This window comes from Mauremys mutica, chromosome 2 (assembly GCF_020497125.1).
Source record: "Mauremys mutica isolate MM-2020 ecotype Southern chromosome 2, ASM2049712v1, whole genome shotgun sequence".
NCBI classification, from domain to species: domain Eukaryota; kingdom Metazoa; phylum Chordata; order Testudines; family Geoemydidae; genus Mauremys; species Mauremys mutica.
This window is the reverse complement of record NC_059073.1, coordinates 4,977,815-4,993,786: the sequence shown is the minus strand read 5'-3', so window position 1 is coordinate 4,993,786 and position 15,972 is coordinate 4,977,815. Positions and strand designations below refer to the sequence as shown.

General features: G+C 61.4%; 1 protein-coding gene across 2 annotated transcripts in view; it reads left to right on the top strand.

Moving 5' to 3' along the window:
• The window catches only part of DGAT1 (diacylglycerol O-acyltransferase 1), a 28,516-nt gene extending 18,621 nt beyond the window's left edge, over nucleotides 1-9,895 (top strand). Inside the window, exons 5-17 of one of the 2 annotated variants that reach the window (XM_045005547.1) lie at nucleotides 199-251; nucleotides 1,257-1,362; nucleotides 1,735-1,854; nucleotides 2,288-2,362; nucleotides 3,523-3,626; nucleotides 5,598-5,636; nucleotides 6,235-6,276; nucleotides 6,769-6,813; nucleotides 7,058-7,097; nucleotides 8,234-8,300; nucleotides 8,636-8,723; nucleotides 9,182-9,244; nucleotides 9,612-9,895. In XM_045005547.1, coding sequence (XP_044861482.1) covers nucleotides 199-251; nucleotides 1,257-1,362; nucleotides 1,735-1,854; nucleotides 2,288-2,362; nucleotides 3,523-3,626; nucleotides 5,598-5,636; nucleotides 6,235-6,276; nucleotides 6,769-6,813; nucleotides 7,058-7,097; nucleotides 8,234-8,300; nucleotides 8,636-8,723; nucleotides 9,182-9,244; nucleotides 9,612-9,758 — 989 coding nt within the window. In that variant the 3' untranslated portion in view covers nucleotides 9,759-9,895. Of the gene's footprint in view, nucleotides 1-198; nucleotides 252-1,256; nucleotides 1,363-1,734; nucleotides 1,855-2,287; nucleotides 2,363-3,522; nucleotides 3,627-5,597; nucleotides 5,637-6,234; nucleotides 6,277-6,768; nucleotides 6,814-7,057; nucleotides 7,171-8,233; nucleotides 8,301-8,635; nucleotides 8,724-9,181; nucleotides 9,245-9,611 lie in introns of both variants that reach the window. The other variant, XM_045005546.1, reaches the window with a different exon arrangement.
• Nucleotides 9,896-15,972: the final 6,077 nt, after the last annotated feature.

Here is a 15,972-nt window from a genome sequence, read left to right as displayed (position 1 = left end):
CCCCGTGCCGGGGTCAGCCTTCCCGGTCCTGTGCCGCAGCGGCCTGTCTGCTCCCCCGCACCGATCCTGCAGCGTGCTCGGAGACTCAGCGAGGCAGCGTATGGCCAGCGCCTCCTGCCCCAGGGCCCAGCTGTGCTCAGAGCTCTCCAGGGTCCTGAGGGCCGGGGCTGGCTGTGCTGACTGTCTCTTTGTTTACAGTGGCCAATGTGTTTGCGCTGGCTGCTCTGCACACGGAGAGACGCCTGGCAGCGGTGAGCCCCTTGGCGCGTGGCCGGGGGGGGGGTCACACGTGGGTTACAGCCGCTGGGCTGCTCTGGAGCCTGTGGCCGGGGAAATGGGCGTCTCCTAGCAAATGCATGGGCAGAAGGGGACTCGAGGATTGAGACGGGTCCTCTGACACCAGGCTGCAGGCACGGCACTGCCAGGCCAGAATGGGGGGGACGCACTGGGCCCAGTGAGCTGCCTAGGGAATCCCCTGGAGTGCGTGGGAGGGAGGCCGAGGCTCTGGACTGGCCTCTGCACCGGATAAGGGGACGCCCTGCCTTGTCCCCAGTCCCGCAACCAGCAAGTGTCCGTGGAGCACCGGGTGGTGCCTCGTTCTGCCCTGGCTCCATCTCCGCTGTGCACCCCAGCAGCGGCCTTAGGCTTGTTACTTGGGGGGGTGGGGAGGAGTGAACGGGGTTGGGCTAAACCTGACAGGTGGAACGAGCTCTCGGGCTGCAGCCCAGAATCCCTGGCATGAATCTCACTGGCCTGGTCTCCAGCAGCTGCTGTCAGCATCTACCAGCCGAGCTGCCTGCAGGCCTGGGGAGCAGCGAGCAGCCTGTGCTGGGCCCTGCCTGGAATACCTCTCCCCAGGGGAGCAGAGATCGACCGAGGGCACCTGTCCTTAGAGAGCCTGAGCCCCAGAGCCAGCAGCACTCGGGGGCACGCTGAGCCGCAGGCGCGTGCTGGGCCTGGCCTGTCGGATGTGCCCCATGGCCCCTCACTGGGCGGGAGGAGCTGCTGCCATTCCTGTTCCCAGGTGGGAGGCCCAGCACCTGGCTCTGGCGAAAGCCTCCCTGGGGCCCAGTCCTGGGTAACGGAACGTACCTGCAGCAAAGCGACCAGGGTGAGGGCGAGTGCTGCCTTCTCCGGCGGTGCCGTGCTCCGGGGGGAGAGGTCGTCAGGCCCGCGGGGGCAGCCTCCCCGGAGGAGGGGTAGGGCCGAGGGCTCAGGGCTGTTGTACTGGCCTCATGTCTCCTGGCTCCCTGCAGGGCTCCATCTCGGAGAACGTCGGCTCCGTCATCCATGCGTGCAACCTCCTGACCATCCTGTGTTTCCCAGCGCTGGTGGTGCTGGTGGTCTCCTCCGTCACTCCGGGTAGGTGGTGAGCCCCCCTGCCCCAGGCCCTGGCTGCCAGCGCTGGCTGCATACGGATGTGGGCTCACGCTGCAGGGACCCCCTGGGATACTGGGGGCTCTGGGCTCCCCAGGTGGGAGCAGGATCAGCTGGGGATGCCTGGGGCGAGGCTGCAGCAGCGACCTGCTCTGGGGAGCTGCTGTCTGACCTTGACCCTGTTGGTCTCTGAGGCTGGGGGTCCCTGGGGACAGGCTGACCTGGGGTCTCCCCTCCAGTGTTAGGTGCTCACTAACCAGGGTGGGGTGGGGCTGGCCAGGGCCAGTGAGTCGCCCGGGGACGCCGGCCTGCAGCAGTGCCTCACGGGTCGCTCCCGCTCCCGCCTTCTCTCCCCAGTCGGCGCCGTGTTCGCTCTGTCCATCTACACCATCCTCTTCCTCAAGCTCTTCTCCTTCAGGGACGTGAACAAGTGGTGCCGAGCCAGGGGCCGGGCCAAGGCTGCGCGCGTGCGCCCAGGTGAGCCCCGGTGGTGGGTGGGCGGGGGGCGGCTGCAGCACGGCGCGGTGCTGCCCTGCGTGACCGGAGCGGCAGGCGCAGGCAGCCGCTCCCCAGTGCCAGGAATGCCGCTACGGCCTCTGCTTTGTGGCTGTATTGCAGGCGAGTGGAGCCCCCCTCTCTGGGGCTTGCGGCCAGGTCTCGCTCTGGCACGATGCACGAGTGGGGCTCGTCCGTTCCCGGGAGGGAAACCGCCCTGGCCACAAATGGGTCTGCAGAGATTGGCGCTGCAGCTGGCTCTGCCTTAGTGCGACTGCCATCTCCACATGGGGGGGGGGGGTGTCTCTGCTCCTCCCACGTGACTGCCCTCCTCCCATGGCGTGGGGCTACCGAGTCTCAACTGCAGCCCTAGCGACCCCAGGGCCTTCAGGCTAATGGCTCTCTCCTCTCCCAGCTTCCGGGCTGAAGAAAGCCAACGGGGAGGTGGTGCCGAGCGGCGTGTGCTATCCAGCTAACCTGACCTATAAAGGTAACTGAGCTCCCGGCCTGCAGTGTGGGGGCGTTAGGCTGTGATCACTGGGAGGTGCCTATTGCCCAGCACACCTGGGCTCCTCAGCTCTCTCCCAGAGCAAGTGCTGCCGAAACCCCGGGTGGGCCAGCTGGCCGCGGGCGCTGATGGCTGCGTGGAACTGGCCCCAGAACTCTCTCAGGAGCGTAGGAGGCCAATTCAGGCTGGGGGAACAGGGCTGTGACGAAGTGGGGCTGTTCTTAGTTTCCTCTGAATACTGTGGGTGCCTCAGTTTCCCCTATGCATTAAAAGTCTCCATTGTGCATAAATGGCCGACACTGTCTCCTAGCAACAAATGGCCGGGGCCCTTTCCCCTCCCGCCTGCAAGGGGATGCTAAAGGAGAACAAAGATCAGGTGACCTCCTGGCCCAGGAAAGAGACAAAGGCCAGAGAGGAGGGGCTGGAGGGGGTGTCAGTCTGGAGCTGGCTGGGGACGAGGAGTGAGGGCAGACGTGGGGGTCTGGCTCGCTGGGCCCCAGAATGGACCCAGCCGAGGGGTCCAGTTCTCTGCACCTAAAAGCTCTGTGTTAGCCCCTGTTCCTGTCATCGAATAAACCTCTGTGTTACTGGCTGGCTGAGAGTCACGTCTGACTGCGCAGTGGGGGGGCAGGACCCTGTGGCTTCCCCAGGACCCCGCCGGGGCGGACTCGCTGTGGGAAGCGCACGGAGGGGCAGAGGATGCTGAATGCTCCAAGGAGAGACCCAGGAGGTGAAGCCGTGGGAGCTTCTTGCCCTGCAGACAGGCTGCTCCAAGGGAGAGGAGGCTCCCCAGAGTCCTGCCTGGCTTTGTGGGGAACAGTTCCAGAGCAGCGCCCGGGGACTCCGTGAGGGCTAATAGTCACCTCCCAGCTCTGCCACGGCAGGACAGTGACCCAGGTGACAGGCTGCTGGCACCTACCTGCAGCCTCACTTGCCGGCTCTCGGAGCCCTGCTGGGGGTTGAACGCTGGTGGCCCTGCCCCATAGGGCCGTCCCAGGAGCTTGCTGCCCACTCGCCCTTGGCTGCTCTGGGCAGGTGGTGTCAGTGCTGCTTGTTCAGAACCTCAGTAACTATCGGCCCGGGGCGCTGGGCCCGGGGCGCTGGGCCCGGGGCGCTGACGTGACTCCGCTGGCCTGTTTCAGACATGTACTACTTCCTGTTTGCTCCCACGCTCTGCTACGAGCTGAACTTCCCTCGCTCGCCCCGGATTCGCAAGCGCTTCCTGCTCCGCCGGCTCTTCGAGATGGTAAGGCAGCCTCGGGCCCTGCTCCTGAGCGCTGGGCCAGTGACAACCCTCTGGACTCAGCAGGTGCCGATTGTGGGCAGCCCACAGACAGGGCTGGCAGCGCGTGGCCCGTGGCTGCTCCTGCAGCACCGACTCCAGCTTTGGAGAGTGGGCTGAGGAGCGTCCCAGGCTGGTGTCTCAGCAGAGGTCTCCTGAGCAGGCCCGGGGGGCTGCCTGTGGCTTTAACTCCCCGTTGTCCTAGCTGGTGGGCTGCAGCATGTCCGCTGGGGGGCAGGAGACCCCCCCCCCCCAGCTCAGTGCCTGCAACAAACCCGGCATTGCTCCAGGATTCTGGCCTCCTGGAGCTGGCTCCTGGCTTGGCCTGAGTGCTGCCATGCTGGGACAGTGTGGCCCATGGGCGCCAACTTATATGGGCTCGGGGGGCTAAAGCCCCAGGAATATTCATAGTCAGGGGCTCTGCTCCAGCAATATTTGGAGCTAGGTTTCTCCCCTGCTTGAAGTGCAGGGGAGTCAGAGGGCTCTGGGCTGCCGGCAGCCGCGGGGAGCCCAGAGCCCTTTAAATCTCAGCAGCGGCTGGGAATCAGAGGGCTCTGCGCTGCCCGCAGGGGCAGAGAGCCCAGACCCCTTTGAATCCCAGCCCCTGGCCGCTGATTGCCCCCTCCCCAGACCCCTGCCCCAACGGCCTCCCAGGACCCCCTCCCCCTATCTAAGCACCACTGGTCCTTGTCCCCCGATTACCCCCTCCCGAGACAACTGCCCCTTGGGACCCCAGCCCCTATCTAAGCCTCCCTTCTCCTTGTCCCCAAGTGCCCCCTCCTGAGACCCCACCCAACTTCCCCCCAGGACCCCACCCCCTACCTGTCCCCTGATAAACCCCCTGGACTCCCATGCCTATCCAATTGCTGCCAGTCCCCTGACTGCCCCTCCGAACCTCTGCCCCATCCAACCCCCCCGCTCCTTGTCCCTTGACTGGCCCCCGGAACCCCCTACCCCTTCTCCAACCCCCAAACCGCTTACTGGGGGTTGGAGAAGGGCAGCAGGAAGGTATGGGGGGAGCCCAGGGCTGGGAAGGGGGGCAGCCAAATTTTTTTTTGCTTGGGGCAGCAAAAAACCTAGAGCCGGCCCTGCCCGGAGCTTCCCTGCCTGAACGTAAAGAGCCTGCAGCGCGCGTCTCTCTCCCTTGCTGCTGCTGCCGCCGCCGCCTAAGGGCTACAGCATAAGAGCAGTGCAAGCTGCTGGTGCTGCAGCACCTCAGGAGGGGGAGGGGAGGGGGCCGTGCCGTGCCCCCTCACCATAATCCCATCTAGGTTGTAATTAATTTTGACTGAGTTGACCAGGACAATATCCCTAAAACCTGCAGACTTGTGGCTGCTGCTCTGTGACTTTTAAAGCAGATGAAGCCACTTTTGATTACAGCTTAAAACAAAACGATGTGGGTGAGAGGAGGAAGTGATTGATTGGCTTCACATAGGACCTGGAGTAAAATTGCTATAAAGGATTGTCTGAAACTGGTGTACAGACAAACTAGTGTGTGGCAAAGTCTTAAAATGACTGAGAATTGAAATATTTCATTGTAATGTGCTCTTACATTAATCAGATTGCATCGACAATTGGGAACCATTTTTATACAGTGATGGTAAAATGTATATTGAAGTAGGCGAGTGCTGCTTCTGACTTTCCACTTTTAATTGACCCTTGTAATCTTGTGGCACTGACGTGTTGTAGCTTCATTTTATATCGGCTTACAGGGCGGGAGTGGGGGGGCACCACCATTTTGGGCCCCACCAAAAATTATACAAACCTGCCACCTATGGTGTGGCCTGGTGCCTGGATGGCACTGAGGGGCCCATATGCCTCCTGGGCCTGTCTGCCAGGTCTCCAGTGCCTGAGTGGCCAGGTGTCCGGCATGGGCCGGTGCTGTGCAGGGGAGGGGCCCTGCCGATCTCACTGCTGCTGCCTCTTTCTCTCCAGCTCTTCTTCATCCAGCTGCTGGTGGGGCTGATACAGCAGGTATGTGGATGGGGCAGCAGAGACCATTCCCTGGGCGGCTCTTGGTGGGAGGGGGCACAGCAGGGGTCTCTCGGCTTTCTCCAGGCATTGGCAGAGGCGGGGTGGTAGGCAGGAGCCCCCGCCATCCCCAGGCAGGCGTCGCCTCTGGCTGACTCAGCACGTGGTGCCAAGTGCCTGGTGCAGGGTGGGCTGGAGCCTGCTCTCTCCAGGGCCCTCCTGGCCGAATCAAAGGACACAGACGCTGCACCATGTTCCCGGCACAGGGAACTGAGCCCTTAAGAACTGAGTGGGGGGGCGGGCCGGGGGCCGGGGCTAGGAACAAAGGGCAGACACAGGCTCCCTGACGAGTATCTGTGATTAACGAAGTTGGATCTAGGCCCCCGGCGGCGTGTGGGACTCCAGGCGAGCGTCCGTGGGGCAGGTTGGGATCGGCCAAGCAGCTAGAGGGGCTGCACGGGGGCACGGACAGACTTGCCAAGCAGGCAGTGACAGCGGCTGGCTGACTGGGGGGTCCCCAGATCCTGGGGTGAGGGGCGGGCTTGGTGCGCTGGGGGGAGCAGCCTGACTGTCTGGAGCTAAACTTCTTCTTCTCTTTCAGTGGATGGTCCCCACTATCCAGAACTCGATGAAACCTTTCCGGGTGAGTCACCAGCCTCCCTTGTATCCAGTCTGGGCTACAGATTCCCTCCCCCCCAGCTCCGACTCCGCAAGCTCCCTGCTGTGCATCTCTCCTCTCCTGCAGGGCTGCTGGCACGAGCCCTAGGCGGGCAGGAAGCGGCCATCTCCCCCTCTGCTGCTTGTGCACTGGCTGACTGGCCACAGCCGGGCCCCCCAAGGGGCAGCGCCTCAGAGCTCTGTGCCCTGCAGCCGGCCGTGCAGTGGCCTAAACGGAGGGGGCTTGAAGGCCACTCGCGTGGCCGGTGCCCTGGCTGCCCTGTGGCCTGCCCCACAGAGGGTGCGTGCTTCCTTAGCAGGCCTCAGCAGGGACCCCAGCCCTTCCTGCCCGTCTGGGATCTGTGAAGGAACAAGGCTGTGGGGTATCTGGGAGGGAGTAGGAGTCCTGAAAGCAGCCTTCTCCCCACCCCCCGGCTTGTCCTGGCCAGCTGGGACTGACGCTGAGCTCTCCTTCCAGGATATGGACTACTCCCGAATCATAGAGCGCCTCCTGAAGCTGGCTGTGAGTACTGCAGCTCGAATTCACCACCTCCCTCCAGGGCTGGGGACGTGGCAGCCTTCCTGAAACAGGCTCCCAGCACTGTCTGGCTTGGCAGAACCTGCTATTCCATCCCCAGGCCTCTCCTGGGCAGCGGCTGGCAGTAATGCCAAGGGGCGGCTGGCTCTGCTCTCCAGCAGGGAACTCCCTGGAATGCCTCGGGCGTCGGCCAAGGGCTTGAGTTCGGTCTGTTCCTTTCTCTGGGCAGGTCCCCAATCACTTGATCTGGCTCATCTTCTTTTACTGGTTCTTCCACTCATCCCTGAACGTCCTGGCTGAAGTGATGCAGTTTGGCGACCGGGAGTTCTACAGGGACTGGTGGTGAGCAGTGATCCACTCGGGGGGCCCGCGAGGAGCTGCCCGGAGGGGAAGTGACAGCTCCCCCAATGGCCCCAGGCCCATATCAACAACCCTGCGTGGGGGGCGAGGAGCCCCTTGGGCTCAACTAGCCATTGTGGTCAGCTGCAGGGAGCTGGTGCCACCAGCACCTTGGAGACTCTGGCTGCCGTCTTCGTCCCTGATGGGAGACAAGACTGTCTAACGCATGTAGCAGTGTAGAGACGCCATGTGGCTTGTCTGTGTAGCCCCGTCCTGCTGCCCACCCCCTGGGGTGAGGGGGGTCTTGAGCCCCCGGAGACTGGGAAGACCCTTACAAAGCACTTCCAGTGCCTTCCTGCTGGGCTCTCCTGTACTGGGAGAGACTGTCCTGTCTCCATCGTCCATGCCGAATACCTGGGGCCGCCTCGTGATGCTGTGCCATTGACCAGTTCCTTCTGGTCAGAGCTGGCTCCCCAGGGATGGTGGTGGGTGTCGCTGTCCTCGGATACCCTGCTAGAGGCCACAGCCCAGTCACAGGAGGGTCACTCAGGGTCAGTCTGACCCCAGCGGAGCACGTTGGCTCTGCCAGGGGACTTCTGCAGCTCCATGCGCGCACTGCGGCCAGAGCTGCCTGGGAAACCCAGGCCCATGGGAGCCGCTGGACAAACCCTGCGGGTGTTAGTCTGAACTGCAGTTGGAAATCAGGGTTGTACTTTGGGTCCCTCTGCAGCTAAACGTGACTGGCCAGCGAGCAGGGGGTGCCCTTCCCTCGGAACGGGTCCAGCCGGCCCCTCGGGATGGGGCTGCTGTTAAATGCACTTCTCCTACCAGACGGCAGCTGTCACAGTGCTGCGAGGTCTGGGGAGCTGGGGGCAGAGGGGAGCGGGGGCCTGTGAAACCCCCCTCATGCTGCTGGGCATCTAGCTGGAAGTCCTACATGGCCTCCTGGTGCTGGCCATAGTGACGGTCCCTGCCCTGCTGGCCGTTGGGAGCAGAGGGCTTGTGCTGGTCCCAGGTCTCTGCGTGCCCGTGGCTGGGATGTTGCTGATGCCGGTTCTCTCCCCCAGGAACTCGGAGTCCGTGACGTACTTCTGGCAGAACTGGAACATACCGGTGCACAAGTGGTGTCTCAGGTACGGCTCAGCGAGGGCCTCCCAGCCCAGTCTGCTGGGGGCTCGGGGCGGCTGTTCCCTCGGGGCGGAGGGAGGCCCTGTGAGCTAAGAGCTTGGTGGAGAAAAGCCGACTAGAGACCACCCTGAGCTCCTGCGCTGGGGCAGACGGCAGCAGGCTCCTGCAGGGCTGATCAGCACGTGAGGACGCTCCTGGGAAGGGGCAGCTCTGAGAACCTAGTTCCTTGTCGTCGCGGGGCTGGGGGACGCTCCCAGAACTCCCTGCTGCTGCCTGCAACAGCCAGTGCTTTCCTGCCTGCTCCGCTCCCACCCACGCTAACTCCTGCGCTGTGTTCTAGGCACTTCTACAAGCCGATGATCAAGAGGGGGGTCAGCAAATGGACAGCCCAGACTGCAGTGTTCCTGGCATCGGCTTTCTTCCACGAGGTTGGCGCCTGGCTTGCTCCCTGCGTGGGAGGGAGGGGACTCGGTTGCGAGAGCTGCGTAAAAGGAACGTTCATGGCCTGACCGGGGAGAGGGTAAAACTCGGAGCAGCCTGCCCTCAACGGGACAACCAGCCAGCAGCGCAAGCCCTCGGCGCGACCGCACCTCACTGGGAGGAGAGAGCTGCCAACAAGGCAAACTCTCTGCTCAGCGCTGCCCCGGGATGCTTCCAGGGGCTCGTTCTGGGCAGCTGGGTCTGGCTCTGGGCTGACTTGGGTTCTCATCCTGGGGGAAGGGAGGATGCTGGGGGTGGGCTGTGGTTAGTGGGCTCAACCATCCCTCCCCCCTGTAGCTGTGGGGGGTGGCTCCAGGAGGGCCAGCAGCAGCTCCTCTGCCCACCTTGGGGAATGCAGTGGGGCTTGGGGCCATGCGTGGAGCTGATGGACTCTTCTCTCCTCCAGTACTTGGTCAGCGTGCCCCTGAAGATGTTCCGGCTGTGGGCGTTCATGGGGATGATGGCTCAGGTAAGACCTGGGAGGTAGGAAGGTCACCTGCCTCCTTGGGTTTCTGATCCTTCCAGGGAATCTCCATTCTAGCATGCTGGAAAACTGCTCGTGCCCATAACTGGGCCTTCTCCACTGCCGTAAACCACATGGAACCGTAGGGAGATGCCTGCCTCTCATGTGTTCTGTAGCTGCCGCCTTCAGTGGCTCCTTCCCAGTGCTCTGTGGCACCCACCGCTGCCTTTGGACTCATGGGCCAGGCACTGGGGCCTGTCTTGGTTATTAACACCCCCCCTCGCATGGTATCTGTGCTCTGTTCCGCCCCCTTGGTGCGTGACGGCCTGTCTCTGAGGCTTGGAGTCCAAGCTCTGACTGTTCCTCCTCCCAGATTCCGCTGGCCTGGCTTGTGGGAAGGTTCCTCAGAGGCAACTATGGGAACGCAGCCGTATGGATCTCCTTGATCATCGGGCAGCCGATAGCCGTCCTGATGTACGTTCACGACTACTATGTGCTCAACTACGAAGGCAGCCAGTGATGCATGTGGACTCCCCGTTCCTCCCTCTCCTTGTGGTGTCTGCAAGGAGCCTGGCCGGGGTCAGAGCCCCACTTCCTGCTGCTCTCCGCAAGCCTCTGGGACTGACTAGCACCAGCACATGTGCGGAGATGTCAGTCTAAGGAAGCTGCCTTGTCTTTTTTATACGTGTGTGTAATCAATGGGGATGAGTGTTTCTGTGAATTGAATGTTGGATCAATGCAATATCCTCCAGTGAGAAGCACCGGGTGCCACGGGCCCCTTCTCTCCTATCACTGGTGTTAATGCTCAGGATCAGATTCTTGAGAGGGCATTTCCCAGGCTCCTGTAACAGGCCTTGCAGGTGTTCGGGGCTGAGCTTAGGGCCTGCCCAAGGCAGCACCAACATCTGAGGCCCACTGGAGAGCTTGGCAAGCTGAGCCTTCAGAATGTGCTTCTGCTCTGACCGCCTCGGGAACGTTGCCCCCGTCTTGGCAGAGGAGATGGGCGCCTGCTGCCTCGTCCCTAGGAGCTGGCCAGCAGCAAGGGCTGGGCCTCCATGTAGGGTGTCAAAGCTTTAATGTGGTGGCTCCTTTGCCCTGCCTGGTGCAGAGGCAGCCAGCTGGGAGCTGCCATTTTTAAGGCACTTTAAAAGGACTTTCACTGAAGTCTCAGATTTTGTTCTCGCTCCGTCCCATGTTCAGACATGCCAGCTACCGCCTCTTTAAAAGGCAGCTGTTGCTGAAGGGTCTCTCCCTCAGCCCTGATCCTGCAGCCCTCCTGAGAATCCTTCCTGGTACCAGCCTCCCTGGGGGGTAGCCCCTGGCTGCAGGACCCAGCAGATGGCACCAAGGTGAACCAGGAGCTGCCTGCTCTTGTGTGAAGCTCCCCAAGTAGGGGAGTCTCTGTTCGTGGCCACCCTGCAGGTGCCTCTGGTTTCTGTACTGTGCACAGGTTCCACTTGGGCTCCTCTTGACAGCCCCCCAGTTTGTCCTTGAGCACACCCAGGGGGCCGCATTGCCCTCCATGGCTGTGCTGCTTGGGGGGGTGACTCTGAGATGGCAGGTCCCATCTGGATCTGTGCTGAATGTCCCCTGTGGTGGGGCATGAGCTGTCCATGCAGGGGCCACAGTCCTGTGCTACCCCACCTCCAGAAACATCTGTCTGCCCTAGCAACCCCGACACTTCGTCTGTATCTGCCAAACCGTGAATAAAGCATCTTTTCCAAACCTGTCCCCTGGCTGCCTTGCGGGGGGGGGAGGGAGGGAGGCAGGGCACTAACTCAGTGCCCATGCTCAGGCCTCCATGGAGCTGGGCTTTGCTCAGGGGAGGCACCAGCTGTCTCCCCTCCAGAGCTGGGCCCAGGGCAGTCACGTGGATTGAACTAGCGAGAATGGCGTCTCCATGGCACAAGCGTCGCTCTCACAACTCCCATCTAACGGCAGCTAAAGGGGGGTCACTGATGGGCCGTGGCAGGGGAGCAGGAGGAAACTGGTGCAGCCCTGCACCTCGGCCATGTTTTCATTCCATCTAGTGAATGCAAAGGTCACTTAACCTCTGGATCTGAGCAGCCAGCCCCTCTGCCACCTAGCGCTGGAGCAGAGACCAGGGCCTGCATTGTACACAGCTCAGGTAATGTCTCTCCAGTGCCATCTGCCTGGAGGAGGGGAAAAGACACCAAACCTTGCCAGATGCTGCCAGACCCCGTGGCTAAGGCATCCCCTTCACCCGCTTGTGCTGCTGCCATGGCTAAACATCCCAGCCAGCCTGCACTTCCTCCACCACAATGACCAGCAGGAGAAATGGTGGTGCTGCCTGTGGCGCGTGAGGAGATGCTGATCCTCCATTCCAGGTCACAGGCCCTGGCTCTCATGGGGAGTTCAATCACCCCGATATCTGCTGGGAGAGCAGTACAGCAGGGCACACAGTTCAGGAAGTTTTTGGAGAGTGTTTCGGGACAACTTCCTGGTACAAGTGCTGGAGGAACCAACTAGGGGCCGTGCTCCTCTTGATCTGCTGCTCACAGACAGGGAAGAACTGGTTGGGGAAGTACAAGTGGGTGGCAACCTGGGCAGCAGTGACCAGGAGATGGTCGAGTTCAGGATCCTCACAAAAGGAAGAAAGAGCAGCAGGATCTGGACCTTGGCCTTCAGAAAAGCAGCCTGACTCCCTCAGGGAACTGATGGGCAGGATCCCCTGGGAGGCTAATAAGAGGGGGAAAGGAGGCCAGGAGAGCTGGCTGTGTTTTAAAGACACCTTATTGAAGGTGCAGGAACAAACCATCCTGCTGTGCAGAAAGAATAGCAAATAGGGCGGGCAGCCAGCTTGGCTTAACAGTGAAATCTTGGGTGAGCTTAGATACAAAAAGGAAGCTTACAAGAAGTGGAAGCTTGGACAGATGACCAGGGAGGAGTATAAAAATATTGCTCAGGCTGCAGGAGTGAAATCAGGAAGGCCAAAGCCCACTGGAGCTGCAGCTAGCGAGAGATGTTACGAGTAACGAGAAGGGTTTCTGCAGGTATGTTAGCAACAAGACAGCAGCCAGGGACAACGTGGGCCCCTTACTGACTGGGGGAGGCAACCGAATGCCAGATGCATTGAGTACTTCAGCTTTTTCCATGTCATGTGGCTTTTCCTTGGTCTGCACAGACAAGATCAGCTCCCAGACTGCTGCACTGGGCAGCACAGCATGGGGAGGTGGTGACCAGCCCTCTGTGGAGAAAAGTGGTTCAGGACTAATTAGAAAAGCTGGTCGAGCACAAGTCCATGATGGGACAAAGTGGGGCTGCTCTTAGTTTCCTCTGAATACTGGGTGGGTGCCTCAGTTTCCCCCATGCAGTTCTTAAGTCTCTAGGGGGTGAGATTGTTGCAGAGCAAAGGGCCAGTGTGCATAAATGGCCGACACTCTGTAGCTGCCATTAGTTGCCAGGAGAACAAAGGAATCGGGTGACCACCTGGCCTAGGAAAGGAACAAAGCCCAGAGGAGGAGGGGCTGGAGGATGAGTCAGTGTGGGGCTGGCTGGGGACGAGCAGTGAAGTGCAGACGTGGGCGTCTGGCTCACTGCCCTGCCCAGGATGGACCCGGCCGAGGGGTCCGGTTCTCTGTACCTACAAGCTCTGTTTTAGACCCTGTTCCTGTCATCAAATAAACCTCTGTGTTACTGGCTGGCTGAGAGTCACGTCTGACTGCAAAGTGGGGGGGCAGGACCCTGTGGCCCCCCCAGGACCCCGCTGGGGGGACTCGCTGGGGGAAGCGCACGGAGGGGCAGAGGATGCTGAATGCTCCAAGGAGAGACCCAGGAGGTGAAGCCGTGGGAGCTTCTTGCCCTGCAGACAGGCTGCTCCGAGGGAGAGGAGGCTCCCCAGAGTCCTGCCTGGCTTTGTGGGGAGCGGTTCCAGAGCAGCGCCCGGGGACTCCGTGACACGTGAGTGAAGATCTAATGCAGCCGAGGTGCTGAGGGAGGTGGCGGATGTGATGGCAGAGCCGTTGGCCATTATCTCTGAAACTTTGTGGCAATCAGGGAAGGTCCCAGACAATTGGGAAAAGGCAAATCTAGTGCCTGTGTTTAAATAAGGGAAGAAGGAGAAGGTGGGGAACTACAGCCTCACCTCAGTCCCTGGAAAAGTCACGGAGCCGGTCCCCAGCGACTCCACTCGGAAGCACTCGCAGGACAGGACAGGGATCAGGAACAGCCCACGTGGATTCACCAAGGGCCAGTCATGCCTGACCAACCTGCTTGTCTTCTATGAGAGGAACTGGCCCGGTGGATATGAGGGAAGTGGTGGACGTGATAGCTGAACTTTGGCAAAGCTTTTGATAGAATCTCCCACCCTCTTCTTGCCAGCAAGTTAAAGTCTGGGCTGGCTGAATGGACACTACAGTGGACAGAAAGCTGGCTAGACTGCCAGGCTCAAGGGGCAGTGATTAACAGCTGCCAACTAAACCCTGAGCTGTTATCAAGCGCAGTGCCCCAGGGCTTGGTCCTGGGGTAGTTTTGTTCAACATCTTCAATAATCTGGATGATGGAATGGGCTGCACCCGCAGCAAGTTCACAGCTGACACTAAACTGAGGGGAGAGGTAGATACGCTGGAGGGTAGGGATAGATTACGGAGGGATGTAGACAAATTAGAGGACTGGGCCAAAGGAAATCTGATGAGGTTCGACAAGGACAAGTGCAGAGTCCTGCACTTAGGACGGAAGAATCCCATGCACTGCTACAGACTAGGGACCGAATGGCTGGGCAGCAGTTCTGCAGAAAAGGACCTGGGGTTACAGTGGACGAGAAGCTGGATATGAGTCAGCAGTGGGCCCCTGTTGCCAAGAAGGCTAATGGCATTTTGGGCTGCATTAGTATGGGCACTGCCTCCAGCCCGAGGGAGGTGATCATTCCCCTCTATGCGGCACTGATGAGGCCACACCTGGAGTATTGCATCCAGTTTTGGGCCTCTCGCTACAGAAAGGATGTGGAAAAATTGGAAAGAGTCCAGCAGAGGGCAACAAAAATGATTAGGGGGCTGGAGCACATGACTTCTGAGGAGAGGCTGAGGGAACTGGGAGTGTTTAGCCTGCAGAAGAGAAGAATGAGGGGGGATTTGAGAGCTCCTTTCAACTACCTGAAGGGGGGTTCCAAAGAGGATGGAGCTCGGCTGTTCTCAGTGGTGGCAGATGACAGAACAAGGAGCAATGGTCTCAAGTTGCAGAGGGGGAGGTCTAGGTTGGATATTAGGAAACACTATTTCCCTAGGAGGGTGGTGAAGCACTGGAATGGGTTCCCTAGGGAGGTGGTGGAATCTCCTTCCTTAGAGGTTTTTAAGGTCAGGCTTGACAAAGCCCTGGCTGGGATGATTTAGTTGGGGTTGGTCCTGCTTTGAGCAGGGAGTGGGCCTAGCTGACCTCCTGCGGTCCCTTCCAGCCCTAATCTCAGCCCTGGAAAGACAAGGCAGGGGTGCCCCCCTGAGGAGGAGTAATACTCCCCCCTTACTACTGGCTCAGAAGGCAAGCAAGTCTGCCAAGCTGCTAGCAGTGAAGAGATGAAAACCCCTCCAACCCCAGCTTCAAGGCCCAGCAGGCCCCATCTTGGCCGTGTACTCACTGAATGGAGGTGGCAGTTTACCACCCCCGTGCACAGGGCCGGCTCCAGCTTTTCTGCTGCCCCAAGTGGCACAAGGGGGGGGGGAAGATGAGCAGCAGCACTTTAGCTCCGTCCCACCGCTCCTTTGCCGGCAGTGCGGGGGCGCGTCCTCCCTCTGTTCCCCTGCGGTGGCAATTCAGCAGCAGCTCAAAGAGGCAGAGAGGGAACGAGGGTCCTACCCCAGCCCCTGATACCGGACAGTGTCGCTCTGAGCACCTGCTTCCCTATGCTGGTGCCTGGAGCTGGCCCTGCCCGTGCACCTTTGGCCCTGGCTCCATGCCCGGAACCTAACTCCCTTCTAAGTACCTAACAAACGGCTGATTTCCTAGATAAACTGACCTGAGCAGCTGCCTCCCGTGAGGGTTCCCCCTACCCGCTGCCCAGGACTGGAGGGTGGGAGGTGGCACCCTGCACCCTGGGCTGGTGCAGCTAAGGAGAGGGGGGTCATGGCGTCTCAGGAAATAAGACCCTGGCCTGAGGGTACCTGGTCAGTGTAAGGCACAGAGGGGGTGGGCTGCAGCCAGCTGCTAGTCCTACCCTTCTTCTGGGGCTGGGGGCTGCCTCCAGTCTTCGAGCAGGGTCAGCTCCAGCACTGGCCCTCCCCCCACCTCCTTCACTACTCCCCTGGCAGAGTCCCAGGGCCAGTGGCTGCAGTCCCGGCCCCCAGCAGGGAGCTCGGCCAGGGCAGGGGGTGCAGTCCCGGCCCCCGGCAGGGAGCTCGGGCAGGGCAGGGAGCTCGGGCAGGGCAGTGGCTGCAGGCCAGGCCCCCGGCAGGGAGCTCGGCCAGGGCAGGGGGTGCAGGCCCGGCCCCCGGCAGGGAGCTCGGGCAGGGCAGTGGCTGCAGGCCCGGCCCCCGGCAGGGAGCTCGGGCAGGGCAGTGGCTGCAGGCCCGGCCCCCGGCAGGGAGCTCGGGCAGGGCAGTGGCTGCAGGCCCGGCCCCCGGCAGGGAGCTCAGGCAGGGCAGGGGGTGCAGGCCCGGCCCCCGGCAGGGAGCTCGGGCAGGGCAGTGGCTGCAGGCCCGGCCCCCGGCAGGGAGCTCGGGCAGGGCAGGGGGTGCAGGCCCGGCCCCCGGCAGGGAGCTCGGGCAGGGCAGGGGGTGCAGGCC